At 49.9% G+C, this 16,308-nt stretch overlaps 1 protein-coding gene across 2 annotated transcripts; it reads left to right on the top strand.

Annotated features, from left to right (window-relative positions):
* The first annotated feature begins 116 nt into the window (after nt 1-116).
* Nucleotides 117-14,906, top strand: DEAF1 (DEAF1 transcription factor). Of its 2 annotated transcripts, none has more exons than XM_027903741.1 (13): nt 117-379; nt 1,090-1,187; nt 1,553-1,682; nt 2,492-2,638; nt 3,350-3,489; nt 4,132-4,197; nt 5,075-5,201; nt 7,121-7,226; nt 7,781-7,909; nt 9,995-10,245; nt 11,950-12,015; nt 13,680-13,769; nt 14,223-14,906. In XM_027903741.1, the coding sequence occupies exons 1-13, from the start codon at nt 163-165 to the stop codon at nt 14,279-14,281; spliced, it is 1,626 nt and encodes a 541-aa protein (XP_027759542.1). In that variant the 5' UTR covers nt 117-162; the 3' UTR covers nt 14,282-14,906. The 2 variants fall into 2 exon arrangements, with proteins under 2 accessions (XP_027759542.1, XP_027759541.1); XM_027903740.1 differs by having other exon boundaries at nt 118-379; nt 7,098-7,226.
* The last annotated feature ends 1,402 nt before the right edge of the window (nt 14,907-16,308 follow it).

Raw genomic sequence — 16,308 nt, 5'->3', positions numbered from 1 at the left:
GAGCGCGCGCCCGGCGGCTCGGGGCGCTTCGGGCGCCCTCGGAAACCGCCGGACGGGCCCGAACGCGCTCGGCTCAGCACCCGCCGGGACCCCTGAGCCCGGCACCCCTCACCCCGGGGCACGGGCTCGGCCCCCCCGGGCCCGGCTCTCCCGGGCCCGCGCATGGAGCACAACGACGGCGAGCCGGCGGCCGCACGGCTCGGCTTGGCCGCGGGGCCCGGGCAGCAGCAGCAGGAGCCGCCGCGAGCGGCCGAGGGGGAGGCGGAGCCCGAGGAGGAGGAGGCGGTGACGGTGATGGCGGCAGACGCCGAGCACATCGAGATGGGAGCGCCGCCGATGCCCAGCGCCGACGAGGCCGCCGCTGCCGCCGCCTTCGCAGGTCAGGGCGGGCAGCGCTCCCTCGGCCCGCCCGGGGCTCCCGCACGGCCCCGCGGGGCCCGCCCCCGCCCTGGGCACGGCCCGCACTGCCCCCTCATGCACAGGGCCGGGAGTCCTGCAGTCACGTTGCCCGTGTCCCGTTACAGAGTGCCCCAGACACGCAGGGCTCTGCAGCCGAGCTGCGCTACCACAACATCCCAGAGCCCCCGTGCCCGACTAGGGGTCTCCGCCTCCGCTCCGGCTGTTTTTTTACCCTCACCACACATGAAAATCCTCAGATTTTAGCCAGGCTGAACACCACAGAGACATTTGGCTATAAGTTTGTGCCGTTTCTAACTGGTAATGACAACTTAGGTATAAACACACGGCAAGGGGACAATCAGTTGTTCACTTTATCCTGGTGTTTTCAGTCCCCCCTCTTTTCATTAAAAGCAGCTTATCTGTGGGTATTCCGAGTACAGCAGATACGATATTCATTTTTCCCTTAGTTCATCACATGCTCATAGCAACTGTCATTGCCTCGAGGTTAAAGACAGTGCAACCCAAAGCTTGATAAAAATCACAATGATTGCATTTATAACAACTTACAGGTGTCATGAAAAATAAAATTATTTTAGAATAGGCACAGTTACATTTATTTGGTGTTTTGGCTGTTTATCAGGCTCTCTGGTTACAGCCAAATGTTAAATTAATGCCTGTTTTACGTTGCAGAAGTCACCACAGTGACAGTAGCCAACGTGGGGGCCTCTGCAGACAATGTTTTCACCACGTCTGTGGCCAATGCAGCTTCAATTTCAGGACACGTGTTGGTAAGTCTGGCCTTTCATCTGAGGGCCTTGGCAAAGTCTCACTTGCTCAGTGTAAATAAAGAGCTGTAGTAAGGTCAAACATCTATTTTTATTGCACTATCCAGGCTTTAAACCACAAACCCGTTAGCTGGGGGACATGCAGGTTTTTATTCATAATTTTTTTTGCCTTTCCACCCCCATCTAATTATTCTGTAATGGGACTGGCAACCTGGAAGATGAAACATTTGAATTTGCTCGGCTGAAACCTCCAAAATTAACCTAATAACTGCCCTACTGATTGCAGTTTTAGGGTACCCTTGAGGGATACTGAAATCTATTGGTGTTTAACCCCTTTAATCAGTTTAAACTCCTGATTCCTTCTGTAGTCTGGGAGAACAGCCCTGCAGATTGGGGACAGCTTGAACCCTGAGAAAGCCACTCTGATCGTGGTGCACACGGACGGGAGCATCGTGGAAACCACGGGCATCAAGGGGCCCTCGGCACCTCTCACACCAGGTATGAGTCAACCTGCTCCTCAGGGGTCATTCTCCCAGGGGGATGCCTTCTTCTTCACTTCCACTGTGTTCCTAGGATTTAAAAATGTGCAGAATATTGTAAGGATCGTTTGTCCCCACTTACAACCATCAGTTAGTTTAGGTGGGAAAAGACCTTTAAGGTATCAAGTCCTTCATCTTGCACTCCTTGGGAGTACAAGAATACTTAGGTTTTGGGTTTTTTTTTCTGTCATAAATATATTTCATTTCCTCATTCTTTGCCCTAACCCTGGCAAAGAAGCTGCTTGAAAAATCTTACCCTGCTGCTGGGCCTCCTCCTACAGCCATCCCACCCCCGAGGGCACACGAATCCTTTTAACGTGGACAATAAAAATACGAGTCTCCCAGTTCTGCACGTGGGTTTCTTTTAAAGGGTCCTGGAATGCATTTTTACCTCCATTCAGGCCACTTGCTGATGTTTTAGTGTCTTTATCGCTGGGGTTTTGTGCAGGGCTGCTTGGCAGTTTCCGTGGTGCCCACAAGGTGGCACGAACTCCTCACGGGATCGGCCCCGGGAAGGGGAAGGTCCAGCCAGCTCCTTACGGGTGGTGTGAGGGTCAGGGTATAACCTCAGCGTTTATTCCCTGTTAGAGCCCGTTTCCTCTGGTGCAGTTTGCTCAATTATCAGTCCTTTTCAGTTTGACCAAGCCGAATTTTTTGTGGTGCACCTTTGTGGGGATGTTCCAGCTGCTCCAGTCCCCTGGGCCCTGCTGCCCTAGCCCAGCTGTGAGATGGAACAGCCACTCTTCTTTTTGGTTTCTTTTCTCCAAGGACCCCAGTCTCCTCCTACCCCGTTAACAACTGTCCAAGGGAAAACTGGGACCAAGTACAACTGGGACCCGTCTGTGTACGAGAACGAGCTCCCGGTGAGGTGTCGGAATATCAGTGGCATTCTGTACAAGAACAGGCTCGGCTCAGGTAACCATGGCCTGGAGGAGGAGTGAGACAGCTCCTTCTACACTCTTCTTTTCATCAGGCTCTTCCTAAGGGCTGATTGTCAGAGCAGTTTCCAAGCCATCCCAGTGCCTTTTGGTATTGTTGTTCTCATCTGTTTTGCTCTTTCTTCAGAGGCTTTTTAACTTTTTCCTAAACCTGTGGGGATCCAGGCTGCCATGCAGTGAGTGTCCTCAGGAGCAGGCCAACTCCTCTAACGTTTTTTTCATCTGAGGAGTAGACTTGTGTTTCTACAAAGCCCTAAAGAATCCCTGCTGGAATGAAAATGGAGAGTTTGTCTCCTCACAGGGCTTCTGAGCTCCTCCTCTTCTCACTTATCCTTGTGGGGAAGCTGGAGAAGCAGCAGCCTGGCTGCCCAGCACAGCCCTTGCTTCATGGGCAGAAAAGGCCTAAATTCATGGTGTTTATGCAAGAAAGGCTTTTCCTTCTTGTAGAGGAGCAATTTTTGTAGCCTTTTGAGGCCCAGAGTTGGAGCTCTCTAAACATGCCCAGTCATTGTCACAACCATGATAGTAACTGGACATGTTTCTTCCAGGGTGAAGGGAAGCAGCACATTTGGTGATGGCTGTGGATTAACGGCTATTTTGCCCAGCAATTTCCGTATTTCCTTCTCCAGGGAAGTGTCAAAATGACCCCTAAGCTGGACTAACACTGTGTTCTGCTGCTTTGTCTCAGGGGGCCGTGGCAGGTGCATTAAGCAGGGGGACAACTGGTACAGCCCCACAGAGTTTGAGGCCATGGCAGGCCGAGCCAGCAGCAAGGACTGGAAGAGGAGCATCCGCTATGCCGGGCGACCCCTGCAGTGCCTTATCCATGTAAGGCTCCCCTGGCTCCCTCCTTGCTGCAGGGAGGGGCTGGCAGGGCCAGGGGCTGCCTCTGCACAAGGGGCGTGCTGGCACCTGCAGTGACACCGGCTCTGGTGGGGACTCAGTGACCTGAGGGGAGTTTTTCTAGATGTGTCTCAAATAGCACACTGGGAATCCTGCCTGTACTGGAAAGGGGCTGGAGTTTCTGCATGGTGAAGCCCAGCCTTGAGCTGTGTCACAGGAACTGGGCTCTCGCTGTGAGATCTCCTTTGTTCCGTTTGTCTCACACTCGTATTCTTCACTTGCACTGTTTTTTGAGGGTTTGGACCCTTTATTTCCTGCACACCCAGGAGTCTCCTGCAGAACTCCTGCATTGCCATCAGGCTGACAGGGGATTTCTGCTTGGGCAGGACAAAGCCTCAGATTTACATACGCTGGTCTTTTTGTGTGGAAGTGGTTTGGTTTCCCTTTGTTTTTCCCTGACCGTCACCCCATGGCTGCAGTGTGAGGAACTGGCCTCTGTTACTGTACAGGATTCAGGAGGGAGGGAGTACCTCTCTCTGGGAGCCATCCAGATATTTTGGCAGAACACAGGTGTGTTCTCAGTAATTTTGGTGACTGTGGTGCTGAGCTGGTCACTTCTCATTCCAGGATGGGATTTTAAACCCTCACGCTGCCTCCTGTACTTGTGCTGCTTGCTGTGACGACATGACACTGGTGAGTTGGACCTTTTGCATCCATCAGTTTATAAACTAATTAATTGTGTTTGAGAAATTAACTGGTCATGCTGCCATAGCCCTTGGTGAGCAGGTCATGAGTGGCCTGGGAATGGGCACAAGTGCTTTGTCCTTGCCCCATGGAGAAAGGAGATAAGGAGCTTCTGGAGCTATTGCAGAGCAGCCTCAGTTAAAACTGGGTCATAGATACTGCTTTTTAATTTTTTTTCCTTTTTTTCTCCTTTTCTAAATAATATATTTATGTAAAATGCCTTTCGGGGATGCTGATACTATTTGTGATTTTTTTCTCAAATTTCAGAGGGTTTTGAGTTGGAAAAATATTTTTGTAAGGAAGTAACATAATACTCCTATGATGGGTCCATATTTTCATCTCAGAACTGCTTGGGTTTCTTGGTTGGTTTGTTTGGAGTTTGGCTTTTTGCTTGTTTGTTTCAAAAATGAGGTTAAAGTCCTGAAAGCAGAAGGCTTTAGCTTGACTTGGTGTTTTGCATCTCTTTTCTGCTATGAACTGACCGATTTCAATGTTTCTGAGCCTGGAACTGTTTCCTCTCTTCTTCTCATTCTTGTTCTCTTCTCTTCCACCACCTTGGCCAGCAGTCAGTTATTTTCCCAGTTCTGCCCCTTAAAAAATAGTTGGAAGAGGCTGGATTTGTGCCTCTTCAGCTGGAAGGAGCTGAGTTCAACTTTCCCCCCCCCCCAAGTTCTTTGGTCAGCTGCTGCCAACCACGCATTATCTGTGGGGATCTGTGCTGCTGTTCCTGGAAAGAGGAGGGTAAACCCAACGTCTCCAAAGAGGAGCCTCAGTTAATGCCTTCTCTTTTTTTCTTTTGTTCTTCTCTTTGTTGTGTTCTGCCCAGAGTGGCCCCATTCGACTCTTTGTGCCATATAAAAGGAGGAAAAAGGAAAATGAAATGCCTGCAACTCCAGTGAAGAAGAACTGCTCCAAAAACATCACTCTGCTTCCTGCCACAGCCGCGACCACCTGTAGGTTCTTTTCTCCTGCTGAAAATTGCTTCCCTTCTTTGGTGAGGAATTGCCACTCTGGGTATTTGATGTCTGTTAGTGGAACTGCCCAGTTGAGAAGAATGTGCCTTTTTTTTTGACCATGTCCTTTTCATTAGGCAGTTTTATTGACTCAGTGTCACTTCCCATTTTATGAAGAGTAGCACAGTGTTCTCACATCTGGACACAAGCTGAGGAGGAAAAAGTGCAGCTCTAGACCTCCAGGAAACTCAGGTTTAAGCATCATCCCATCTTTGTGCAGTGAGCAGGAGGTTTTATATTTTGTGCTGAGAGAGCTTTGGATTATGCCCCGTTCCTAGGAGGTTTCCAGGCCAGGCTGGATAGGGAAGGTGGAAGGTGTTCCTGCCCATGGCAAGGGGGGGAATGAGATGAGCTTGAAGGTCCCTTCCAATCCAAAGCATTCCAGGATTCTATGATTCCATGGTTGTATTCCCCCTTGTACCTGCTCTCAGCCCAGCAGTGTGGTGGCAATTGTGGAGTCCTGGCCTTGATCCATAGTGGGTTTCATGTAGATTTTTCACAAATAACAACTGGGACATTTTCTGTTAGAATTAGGTTGTGGGGAAGGCTGGCCCTTTTAGAAATCCCCATTCCATCCCCTGAGCTGCTCTGTGTCCCTCAGAAGCTGTGGGTAAGCTTTGTGCTATTCTTTGCAATACGTAGAAAACAAGGCTGGAAGCAGCTGGAGTGATGTTCCCAGCCTGAAAGTCGCTAATGAAGGAGGCAAAAGGTGACGCTTTCATCTGCACGTCCCTCTCCAGCATCCAGCACACACTTTGTTACTGGTTTGATTGGCAAACCATCTGCGTGAGAACAGAAATTAATGTGCAAGCTCATCCAGCTCCCACATTCCCAGTCACATCCATGTGTCCTCCTGCTCTCGGTGCTCTGGCATCATCTGGACTGTGACAGTGCAAAGTGAATCCAGCAGCAAGCAGCAGAAATCCAAAAATAGGAACAAAAAAGTAAGATTAGATCATCAGCAACAGTAGGAGGAGAAACACACAAGGGTTCTGCAGAGTTGTTTTGTGGGTTTGGTTTTTTCAATCCCCAGCTATGTTTGATCTGTATTGGTTTGTCAAGTGAGGTGCTGTGAGGCTGCACATTCCCTTGTGCTGGCACTGGGAGAGGCAGCTGCTCATTTTGGGGGCCACATCCTTCACCAGCCATGAATTTGTAACCACAATATCTAAAAACTGAATTATTGTTTGATCCTTCTGGCAGAGCAGTGTGCCATGGCATCAGCCCATTGCCAATTAATGGTGCCAGTTAATTAATCCTGTTTAAAAAGGGTTTTTAATATTCTGGAGCTGCTCAGGTATAATCATCCAAAGGGATTTTGTGCCTTGTTGCTTTCACTGGCCAAGCACATTCTATCACTGTGTGTGGATAAACAGCTAAAATTGTCCAGCTGTCGTGGAATTAGTTGTTATCCACAGGTTTTTATGTTGATTTAAGTAGCAAGAATCACTCTTGCTAAGATTGCCATAAATTAGGATCAGCCAGAACCTGATGGGGTTTATGGCCTCACTGAACCTTTATGGGAGGTGTTAAGTTATGGCTCATAAAATAATTGAAAATGTGGTGATTTGAGAGGTGTTAGGTTGTAAATTAATGTTCCAGCCTCATACCCCCAGAGAATAACCTGGAAGGACAGCACAGCTTTCAGAAGTCCACCAGGGCTTTTATTCCCATTTCCAACTGCACTGGTCATAGGTGTGATCCAAACTGGGTTGTCACAGGCCAGTGGTCTGTGAGTTCCCTGACTGTGGATGGTGCAGCACAGAGCTATCAACAGCTGGAGAGCTGTGGGCCCTGCCCTGAGTGTGAATGATGAAAGTGCTTTAATGTTTCCAGTCACCGTGACTCCCTCTGGACAGATCACGACCTCGGGGGCGCTGACCTTCGACCGCGCGTCCACCGTGGAGGCCACGGCCATCATCTCGGAGAGCCCGGCCCAGGGGGACGTGTTCACCGGGGCCACGGGTAAGAGCCGGGGACTGCTGTCCTGGGCAGCCGTGGGGAGGGCGAGGAGGGGCTGGGGGCCCACTGCTGTGGGAATCTCACCCGCTGCACAGGAGGAGGAGGTTTGCCCAGGTGTGGCAGCTGCTCGTGTTCACCTCTGCTGCATCCCTGGGGTTTGTTTTCATCCCAGTGCCACAATAAATCAAGCAAAGTATAGATGCAAGACCTACATTTCAGTTCTTGCAGTTTGAGTCATGTTTGGGGTGTCAGCTCTGTTGAGGGAATGATTCTGCTCCAAGAACTTGGAGTTTGAAGCCTTGGGGTTATTGTGGGTATGTAGATGTGTGGGAGGGAACCGGGGAACCTGTGGCTCTAAAAGTAAAGCCTGTTGGAGTGAGGACCAGGCTGCCTTGTTTGCTGACTGTGTGAGATCGTGCTGCTGTTTCCCATTTCCAGCTCTTGGGAATTACCACAGACTTGTAGGAAATTGTATAAAATGTGAAAACAGGGATGAAAGCAGTATAAGCTGCCAGGTGTGTTAAATAGTGATTCCCAACATCCTTGTCCTCCTGCAGTTCAGGACACCAACGTCCAGCAGCCTTGCCGGGTGTCCCATCCAGAGCCTCACTATCCCAGTTACCAGGACAACTGCCAGATCTCCCCTTTCCCCGAGGCTGCGCTGCCGACCTCTCACCCCAAAATCGGTACGTTTGCTGTCCAGCAGGTGAGACTTCACTGGCCTTGAGTTTCCTCTGATCCTTCTCAGCAAAGGTAAAGATTGAGGCACAAAATTACACTCGGCTCTGTTTTGCTTGTGAGTTTTACAGTTACTAGGATTTAGATGAAGCAGATTTCTCTTCTGTGAGTTTTTCACTCCCTATTGAGAACTTTGATTTGTTGGTTTCTACCAGAGGAGGCTGCTGTGATCCTGCTTCCTGCGTCATCTTGCACTCCCTGCCTTCCCTAAGGCTCTTGCTTCCAGGCTTTTGTCCCTGTTGAGCACTGCGGCTCAGTGGCTCAAAATGGATTTAGTGTTTGATCTGAGGAGACCATCCCCTTCAAAATCCACAGAAGCTTTTCTGGACGTTCTCCCATGTCTTTATTACTCCAGTGGTACTTGCTGGAGGTAGTTTTGGGCAGGTTTGGTGTCAGTTTTCCCTCTGAATGACCTTTATTTATTTACTCAGAGCAGCACAGCATGTCCCTGCTGTCCAGAGTCACATCTTGTTGGGTTTAAGACTTAGATCTTGATGTTACTAATAAAACACTGATTGTTTTTTCGCCAGTGAATACTTTCTCTTGCCTCCTGTACCTGTGCCAGAATGAGAAATCGGAAGTAATTCCTGTGTGATACGTTATCAAATGCCACACTGGGACAAATATTGTGCTGGAAATGGAGAGTGGAAAAGGCTCTTCTGCAAACAGGCACTGATAAAAGAGACCTGTTTATCTCGTATCTAAGTGCAAATAGTTCCACACCCCTCATGTGCAAATTAATTGAAATGGCTGTTTTAATTAAGGGTATTTGCCATGAAATGTCTGAGTACCTGTGTGGGGAGCTGGCAAGGAAAGGTCACACACCTGTCAGTGCAGGACCTGGGGGTTGAGGCTTGTTCCCTCTGTCCAGATCAGTGTTAGATTCTTCCAGCTTTTACTGCTTCCACGAGCAGCTACCAGGGAGGAGGTGAAAAGGGCTAAATAAGGCTAAATTAGGCACTCCCTGGTCATGCTGCAGATGCTGAGAGACATTGTCGCTGCTTTATCTGCAGTACCATCAGCACTGGGAGAGCTGCAGGACCAGCTGCCTGCCAGAATGGGGGGAGATTTTAGGGTAATAACTCTGCACAGCCCCAAAGTTGGTGGTACCTTCCTTTTCTAGTAGACAATTTAGTGAGGAATGTGGAGGTCAGGTGTTGGTAGATGTGAATGTCTTGGACTGAATTTTATGGCAGATGGTGAATATTTATTGCTCAAGTTATATTTTGGAAAAGCAAAGCCAGTAAAGCCAGATAACATTTCTTCCTGGAATGTTACCTAAGCTGAGCTTACACTGTGTATCGTGGAGTTCCTGGATCTGGATTTAATTTCCTCATTCCGTGATCTCCCAACATACATGCAAACCTTCTGTAGTGAAAAGGAGCTGTTTTAGTGACACAGTAACTGCTGGGTTTTTAAAGGACTCCCCAGCCCATGGTTTTGGGAAGTGCATGTTTGGAATACACTCACTTTGAGGTGCTGGTGTCTGTGGGGTTTATTCCAGTGTCGGGCCAGGGTTATGGTCAAGGTCAGGGGTCAGGAAGCGCAGGACGTGTGATGTGGATCCGTGCTTGAGTCTTGTGGGTTTGCAGCCTGGGAATGGACATCTGGGTAGGGACACTAGGATACTCCTGTAAAGTGCTGGGTCACTGAGTGACTCACTGTAACCTCTCCTAGCCATGGCTGAGGGAAACATTGCTGCCAGTGGTGGAGTCCCTGGGAGTGCTGCTTTCGCCACTTAATGCTGGGAGGTGTTAGACCCTTCCCAGAACAAACGGGAGGTCACGAGGAGGTGTCTTTGTCCTGGGGATTTGAGAGTGCCCAGTGTCTTGTTCTGCACAGACCCGTGCTTTGGGTTGCAGGAGTAAAAAGCTCTGTTTAGCAAAAACTTCCAGACTGGAAATTCCACAGACCATATTTTAAAAGAGGAAGTGAACAACACAGGAAAAAAAACAACCACTCCTCCAACCCCCCTGCCTTCTGGGAATGGAGCGCCCTAACCGTGCCTGTGTTGCTGTTTGGTCTGTCCCCAGTGCTGACCTCTCTCCCCGCCCTGGCCGTGCCCCCCACCACCCCCACCAAGGCCATGTCTCCGTCGGTGGTGAACGGGCTGGAGGTGACAGAGCAGCGGAGCTGGCTCTACCTGGAGGAGATGGTCAACTCCCTGCTCAGCACAGCACAGCAGCTCAAGACCCTGATCGAGCAGGCCAAGCAGGCCAGCTCCTCCTTCCGAGAGGCCGCCGTCACACAGGCCAAGATCCAGGCGGACGTGGAGAGGAAAGAGGTACCTGTGCCGGGGGCACCCCTGGGGCTGAGGGGTGGGCAGAGCAGCTCCTGCCTAGACCAGTGGCAGCCCTTAGCAATTGTTTCTCCAAGCCTGGAGGGCAGTGTTAGCAAGAGAAATGTTTCTGAGTTGGTTGTGTCCTGGGGAAAGGAACAGAGTGCTCGGGGGTTCTGGGAGCTGTGGGCAGCAGGTGGTGGTACACAGTGGTGTCATGGTGCTGAGCTCTCGCATCAGCTATCCATATGTTTATGGGATGTGGGCACTAAGTCCTGGTGTGGGAAAGCTGTTAGGCTCCTCTGAGTGAAGTTACACGTGCATTACTCAGAAGTTGTGGGGAATGACATCCTGAAAGAAAAGCAAACTGTGAGCCCTCCAGCTCTGTGTTTATATGAACTTCCAAAATGCGTCAGGATATTGCAAAAATTGAAAATACCGAGATATTTGTAAGGTTGTTCTGAATGGCAGCGTTTTGTGTGGGATTAGTTCAATACAACTGCTCTGGCAGAACTTCCTGTGGCTGTTAAGGAACAGTTCTCCACACTAAGTATCTGATCCTTTGGTTACTATCCCACTGATGGCTTTACTGCAATTTTTGGTAAGGGAAAGGCATTTAGGATAAGGGTGAGTGGGGCAACAAAGGTTCAGCGTGCCTTGCAGAAGATATTTGACATTTATAGATCAGGCCCAAAACGAACAAACTAAAGACAGGACTGACACAGGGGTCTCTCTGCTTGGGCAGTGGAATTTTTTTGAGTGTGCATTAAGTCATTGTTTACATCAGATAAATTTTAGGATGGGGAGAATACACAAACTTGCCAAATTCTGGGCCAGAATTGCTGGTGGATAATAAAGATATTCAGGAAATGTGTTAAATGGCTATTCTGTATAAATTGAAGAGAATCAGTGTTGAAGCCTGACGAGTGATATAATTGGAATAGCCCTCTGTAAAGCAGTGATGCCTCCAGAGCCCAGCTCGTTTGAAAGCAAGGTGGAAGATTAAATCAGCAAACAGCTGGGGCATCTGAATTGGTTTTTAGAAAGATTAAACCAGTTCAGGGCTGGAGAGTATGAAAGGAACTGAAAAGGGTCAGGCAGCTAAAAAATGTGGCTCTCGTGAGCAAACAGAGGGTTGTGTCCTCCAAAGGAGGAGGGAAGCGGTTGGGAATTGGAGGTTATCAGTTTTCTGGAGCTGTTTTTGGAAGAGGGCTGGATGTGGCTGGCTTGATCCTCTCTCTTATCACACCTTTTCCTCCTCTGTGGTTTGTGCATGGCTGGAATTGCCTTGTCAGATCAGACAGAACCCAACCCTACCCTCGAAGGCCACAGCCAGAGGATTCCCTGCCACTGCCTCCATCTGCTTGGAGCTTTTTAACTCAGTTTATGTCATGGTAACATAGAGGTTTTGAAGGTCATGGTTTCACAGGAGAATAAATACTGTGCTGTCAGGCCATACACTTGTAAATTAAGCCTTTAATCTCCTTATATGTTGGGTCAAACTGCTGGATGAACTTACTTCACCTGGAGGTGGGGGTTCAGATTTTTTTGGACTTTTTAACTGTTCCCAATACATCTAGGCCAGGATTAGCACATAGTCCATTTGGGATTGGGTTTGGGAGTCCTGCCCCCCTTGCTGAGCATGGCAAGGCAACCCCTCACATCACACTCCATCCGGGAAATGACACGTCTGGTGTGTCTTCCTTGCAGCAATACCAGAGCCAGTTATTCCAACAAACCGAGGATGTGGATGGGAAAACAGAAATCATCATCAAGGTAAGCTGGGGACATCTCATGTGTTGCAGAGTCTTTTGGTCTTTGTCTGGCTCCATTTCAGTTTGTCATTGCCACAGAATCCTGTGCTGGCACAGATCTGAGCCTTCCCTTTGCTCCAAGCAGCGTCTTCCCTTTCCCAAGCCTTCCAGGTTTCCACACTCCTCCATTGTCACCTGGGCAGGTTCATGAGTCTCACTCACCTCTGAGTGGTAGTGCTGCAGCTCTGCTGGGTGGCTGCCACTGAGCTGTGGCAGGAAGGGAATTTGCTTCCTTTTTGTCCTGTGAGCTGCTTTCCATGATCCCCTCTGGCTGTTGGAATGGGAGTTACTTCAGGACCCGTGACTGAAGCCCTCAGAGCTGCGTGTGTTACTCTGTCCCTCAGATCTTCAGGTACAACTGCACACACACACACTGTGTGTCTTCCACATTGTCCAGTACCTGTACAGGTGACAAACAGCCCCAGTCAAGTGTCCCCTCGAGACAGACTTTGTGAGTGCCAGATTGCAGCTTTAAGGCATTTGCGGTGTCCCAAATCCCCGGCTGTACATCGGGAGCACAAACACAGTTCAGTCACACCATCTGCTCACTGCAGGTACATGGGAGGTGTGAGCAGGGGGTGTGATGAGTGGGGTGTTAATCAGGACACTGATTTGGGGGTGCTTGTGCTCAAAGAAGAAAAGGAGCCTGAGGAACTCAGGAGCCCAGGATACTTTCACAACCCAGCAACGCTTCCTGCCGCTGCTGCTCCAAGTGCTAATGATTTGTCAGGAGTTTAATGAGCTGGAAGCAGAATGGTCTGTGAAGTGCTTATTTTGGTGGCAGTTCAATGATGTTTCCACCTAAATATACAGGTTATGTTAATTGATGTCACTGAGGTAAGATTAAAGTGATAGACACAAAAGCATCCCCTGAAAAGCAGATGTGATTTTTCTCCCATGTATCCTATCTCACCTTGCTTCTGGATTTAAATCTTTGCTCCTATTTGAGCCTTCTTTATTTGACTCCTTTTTCCCTGTTGGGACACTCCTTATGCAGTCATGCTGCTGTCTGGCAAAGTAACAAATCCCTTTTTCCTCTCTAAAACTAAGGAATGATTAAGCTGAGGGGTCTCATCCTTATTCCTACTCCTGTTGTCCTTCCTCAGACCCTCTCTCTGACATACACAGTATTATAAACCCAACAAAAGAACTGATGAATATACCTTAAACCTTTCAGTTTGGGATAAACTCAGAGTTTGACTGTCAACAGCCTGTGTACAGCTCCTTGGGACACACTTGCCCTCAGGATACACTCGACTCCTGCTGACACCTGCAGCTACCTGTCCCCTGTGGAGGGAGGTATCCCTGGCCCTGGGGTGGTGGAGATGGATTTCCATGACCATTCAGTGTCCCACCCATGATTTTGAAGGGCTTTCTGCCCAATAGAAAGGAAAACAGAGGTGTATTCCATTTTCCAAAGTGATCCCTGCTACAGCAGCAGGAGAGCAGGTCTCTGAGGGCATATCCACGAGCCACTGGGCCTGTTTGTTTTGTATTGGTGTGCTGAGTGTATTTTGGGGAGCTGGGGCTTTCCCACTGCTCCCACATCCCAGCAGGTCACAGCCCCTCGGTGACCTCGCTGTGGTGGCTCTGTGTGACACGGTCACTCTCCATCCCTTCCCACAGCAATCCTGTGTCAACTGCGGGCGGGAGGCCACCAACGAGTGCACGGGCTGCCACAAGGTCAACTACTGCTCCACCTTCTGCCAGCGGAAGGTATGGCATGTTTGGGAGTTGGGATGCAGTTCCCTGGAGAGGGCTGTGGGACCCCAGGGAGAGTCACCTGATGGAGCAGAGCTGGGCAGCCAGCGCAGAATCCTGCATGGGTCAGGCATTCCACAGCCCCTGCCAGTGGGATCACCAACAAGGCTGTAGTGATGGGGCGGATCTGGAAGCTGGGGCAGCGTTAAAAGGGTAGGGAAGGTCCCAGGGTTTGTACACACCTTCCCAAAGGTGATCCAAAAAATCGGAGTACTGTTCTGCTTAGTCCAATTCCACCTCTAATATTGATCAAGTGTGTGGGCTCCTTTCTCCTCCATCACTGGTCTGGTCTGTGGGGCACTGGAAGACCAGCTGCTCCCCCCTGCGCTGGAGAAAGTGCTTCCCACACAGTAGCTTTTCCAAGGGGCAGTTCTCTTCATGGCCTCGCCCTCTGCTCTCCCCTCACAGGACTGGAAGGACCACCAGCACATCTGCGGCCAGTCAGCCACGGTGACGGTGCAGGGTGACGAGGTGCACGTCACGGACAGTGTCATAGAGAAGGTCACCGTGTGAGCAAACTACCTCCACAGCCGTTCCCGGGCACGCGGGGCCGGCTGGATCGGGACCCGGCGGAACGGTCTGTCCTGTGCCAACGGCACTGTTCTCTCTAGCAGAATCACTTTTGATTGGCTTTTTGATACTGTGACGCCATTTGTCTGCTCCTGAGCCCCTTTCAAAACTTTGGGTAATACAGAGACTGTGAAAACCTCATCTGGAACCCCCCTCACACGCACAGTGGGATCCCCCTTTGGCCTCGGGAGGCTTTGCCTTTGCCTGACTGGATCCTCCACCATGTGGATTACAGAAATCTCCTCATCTCTCTTGAGATGGCTCTAAAACAGGTGCTGCAAGGAGATGTGCCAGTGTTTCCTCCTCCCAGGGCCTCCCTACCTCTTGTTTGAGAAGAGAAATGAATCTCTGGCTTATTTAATTGCCTTGACACAGTCGGTACAAGTTCTTAGTTTGGCATTGGAAGGATTTTTGTTTTTCCTGTGTTCCCTCTGTGCTAGGCAAATTTGGAACACGTTGGAGCTTCTGCATTTAAATACCATTGAAGAATAACACGTTGTTAAATAAAAAGCGGTGAAAGCATGAGCGAGCCCAGCGGTTCCCTTTAATCCCCAGGGCAACACTCGAGGGTGCAGGTACCTGCACAGGTGGGTGTGGTGGCAGGTACACGTGTGTTTGTGTTCCCCATCTACCTGGGAGGTGTTTGCTCCGCAGGGAAGCACAGCCTCATCCCACGGCGTGCCTGGAATGTCGCTCATAGCATCCACCTGGCCAGACTCAGATGGGATCACGCCCGAGGTGAGTGCACATGGATATGGGGCTGTCATGCCCCTGCCCCGCAGGAGCTGCTGAGCAGAGATGTGACAGTTAGGGAGTTACTTGCTTTGTTCACTGCAACAAATTCATTCTAATTATTCATGTACTTCTTTAATAATTAAGCTGAGCAGGCACCTTTGCTTGTGGTTGGAGATTTTGGAGGACACTTGGCAGGCCCACAAACCTCCGGTTGGTTGTTTGGCTTTGTTTTTAGCTTCAGGCATAGCCCCTGGGAGGGTCACTTGTCCTGGCTGTTATTTGCTCTGGCTGAGGGGTCACAGCCCCTGTGAGGGTCACTTGTCCTGGCTGTTGTTCTCTCCGGTTTCATGCTGATGGACGAGGATGGTTGTTCAGCTGCTGCTCCAGGAAAGGTCAGCTGAACCACAGAGTGACCCAACCCAGCATCACACACACTGTCAAAAGGAGAACACTCTATCCAGAGATACAGGCAAGTTAATAAGAGAGAAAAATGCAGTGGAAAAGGCTTAAGTCTTAGACTGGAGGTTTCTGATGAATCCATGGAAAGCCAAGCAGGAACTGAGACAGGATGGGAACAGAAATTACCTGTGATACTCCTGGGAAGGAAAGAACAGGCAGCTCCTTCCATTCCCACAGCAAAATGCTCACTCCTGCTTCCCAGAGCAATACTCAAGTACTGGCAATGATTTCTGCTCACAGTAAAATGCTGATTTCCTGTTTTCTAGAGCGTGGAGACAATTAGTTAATTGAGAAGACAGTCTTAATTGAGCCCGTGGTAACACAGCTCATTTCCAGGGTTTCTTGTGCCCCGCATTCGGATGCAGCGACGGCATCTCCAAAGTGGCACCTCTGGAGTGCTAAAGCTGCCCTTCCAGCACCAAACGAGGCTTTTGGTTGAAACTATTCTTGTTGCTTCACGTCCCTGTCCAGCACAGCTGGTAAGAGCAGCAGAGCTCCTCCTGGACTGAGGACAAGCCAGCTCCAGGGATGGGTGAGCTGGGACACCTGCAATGGGCTTGGGAGGAGAATGAGGCAGCAGCTGAGTGTCTCCACTGTCCTTATCCAGTAGCTGTCCTTATCCAGTTCAATAGCTTGTGGCCAGGTATAGTCAAGCCTTGGTCACTGTTGGAATTTTGGCTTTACTGCATCTTGTAAGGGGAAAAAATTTGGAAGAAAGTGGGGCAACTTC

Source organism: Empidonax traillii, unplaced genomic scaffold (genome assembly GCF_003031625.1).
Source record: "Empidonax traillii isolate 1590-97213 ecotype Southwest subspecies unplaced genomic scaffold, ASM303162v1 scaffold992:size1346157, whole genome shotgun sequence".
NCBI classification, from domain to species: domain Eukaryota; kingdom Metazoa; phylum Chordata; class Aves; order Passeriformes; family Tyrannidae; genus Empidonax; species Empidonax traillii.
This window is presented reverse-complemented; position numbering and strand designations above follow the sequence as displayed.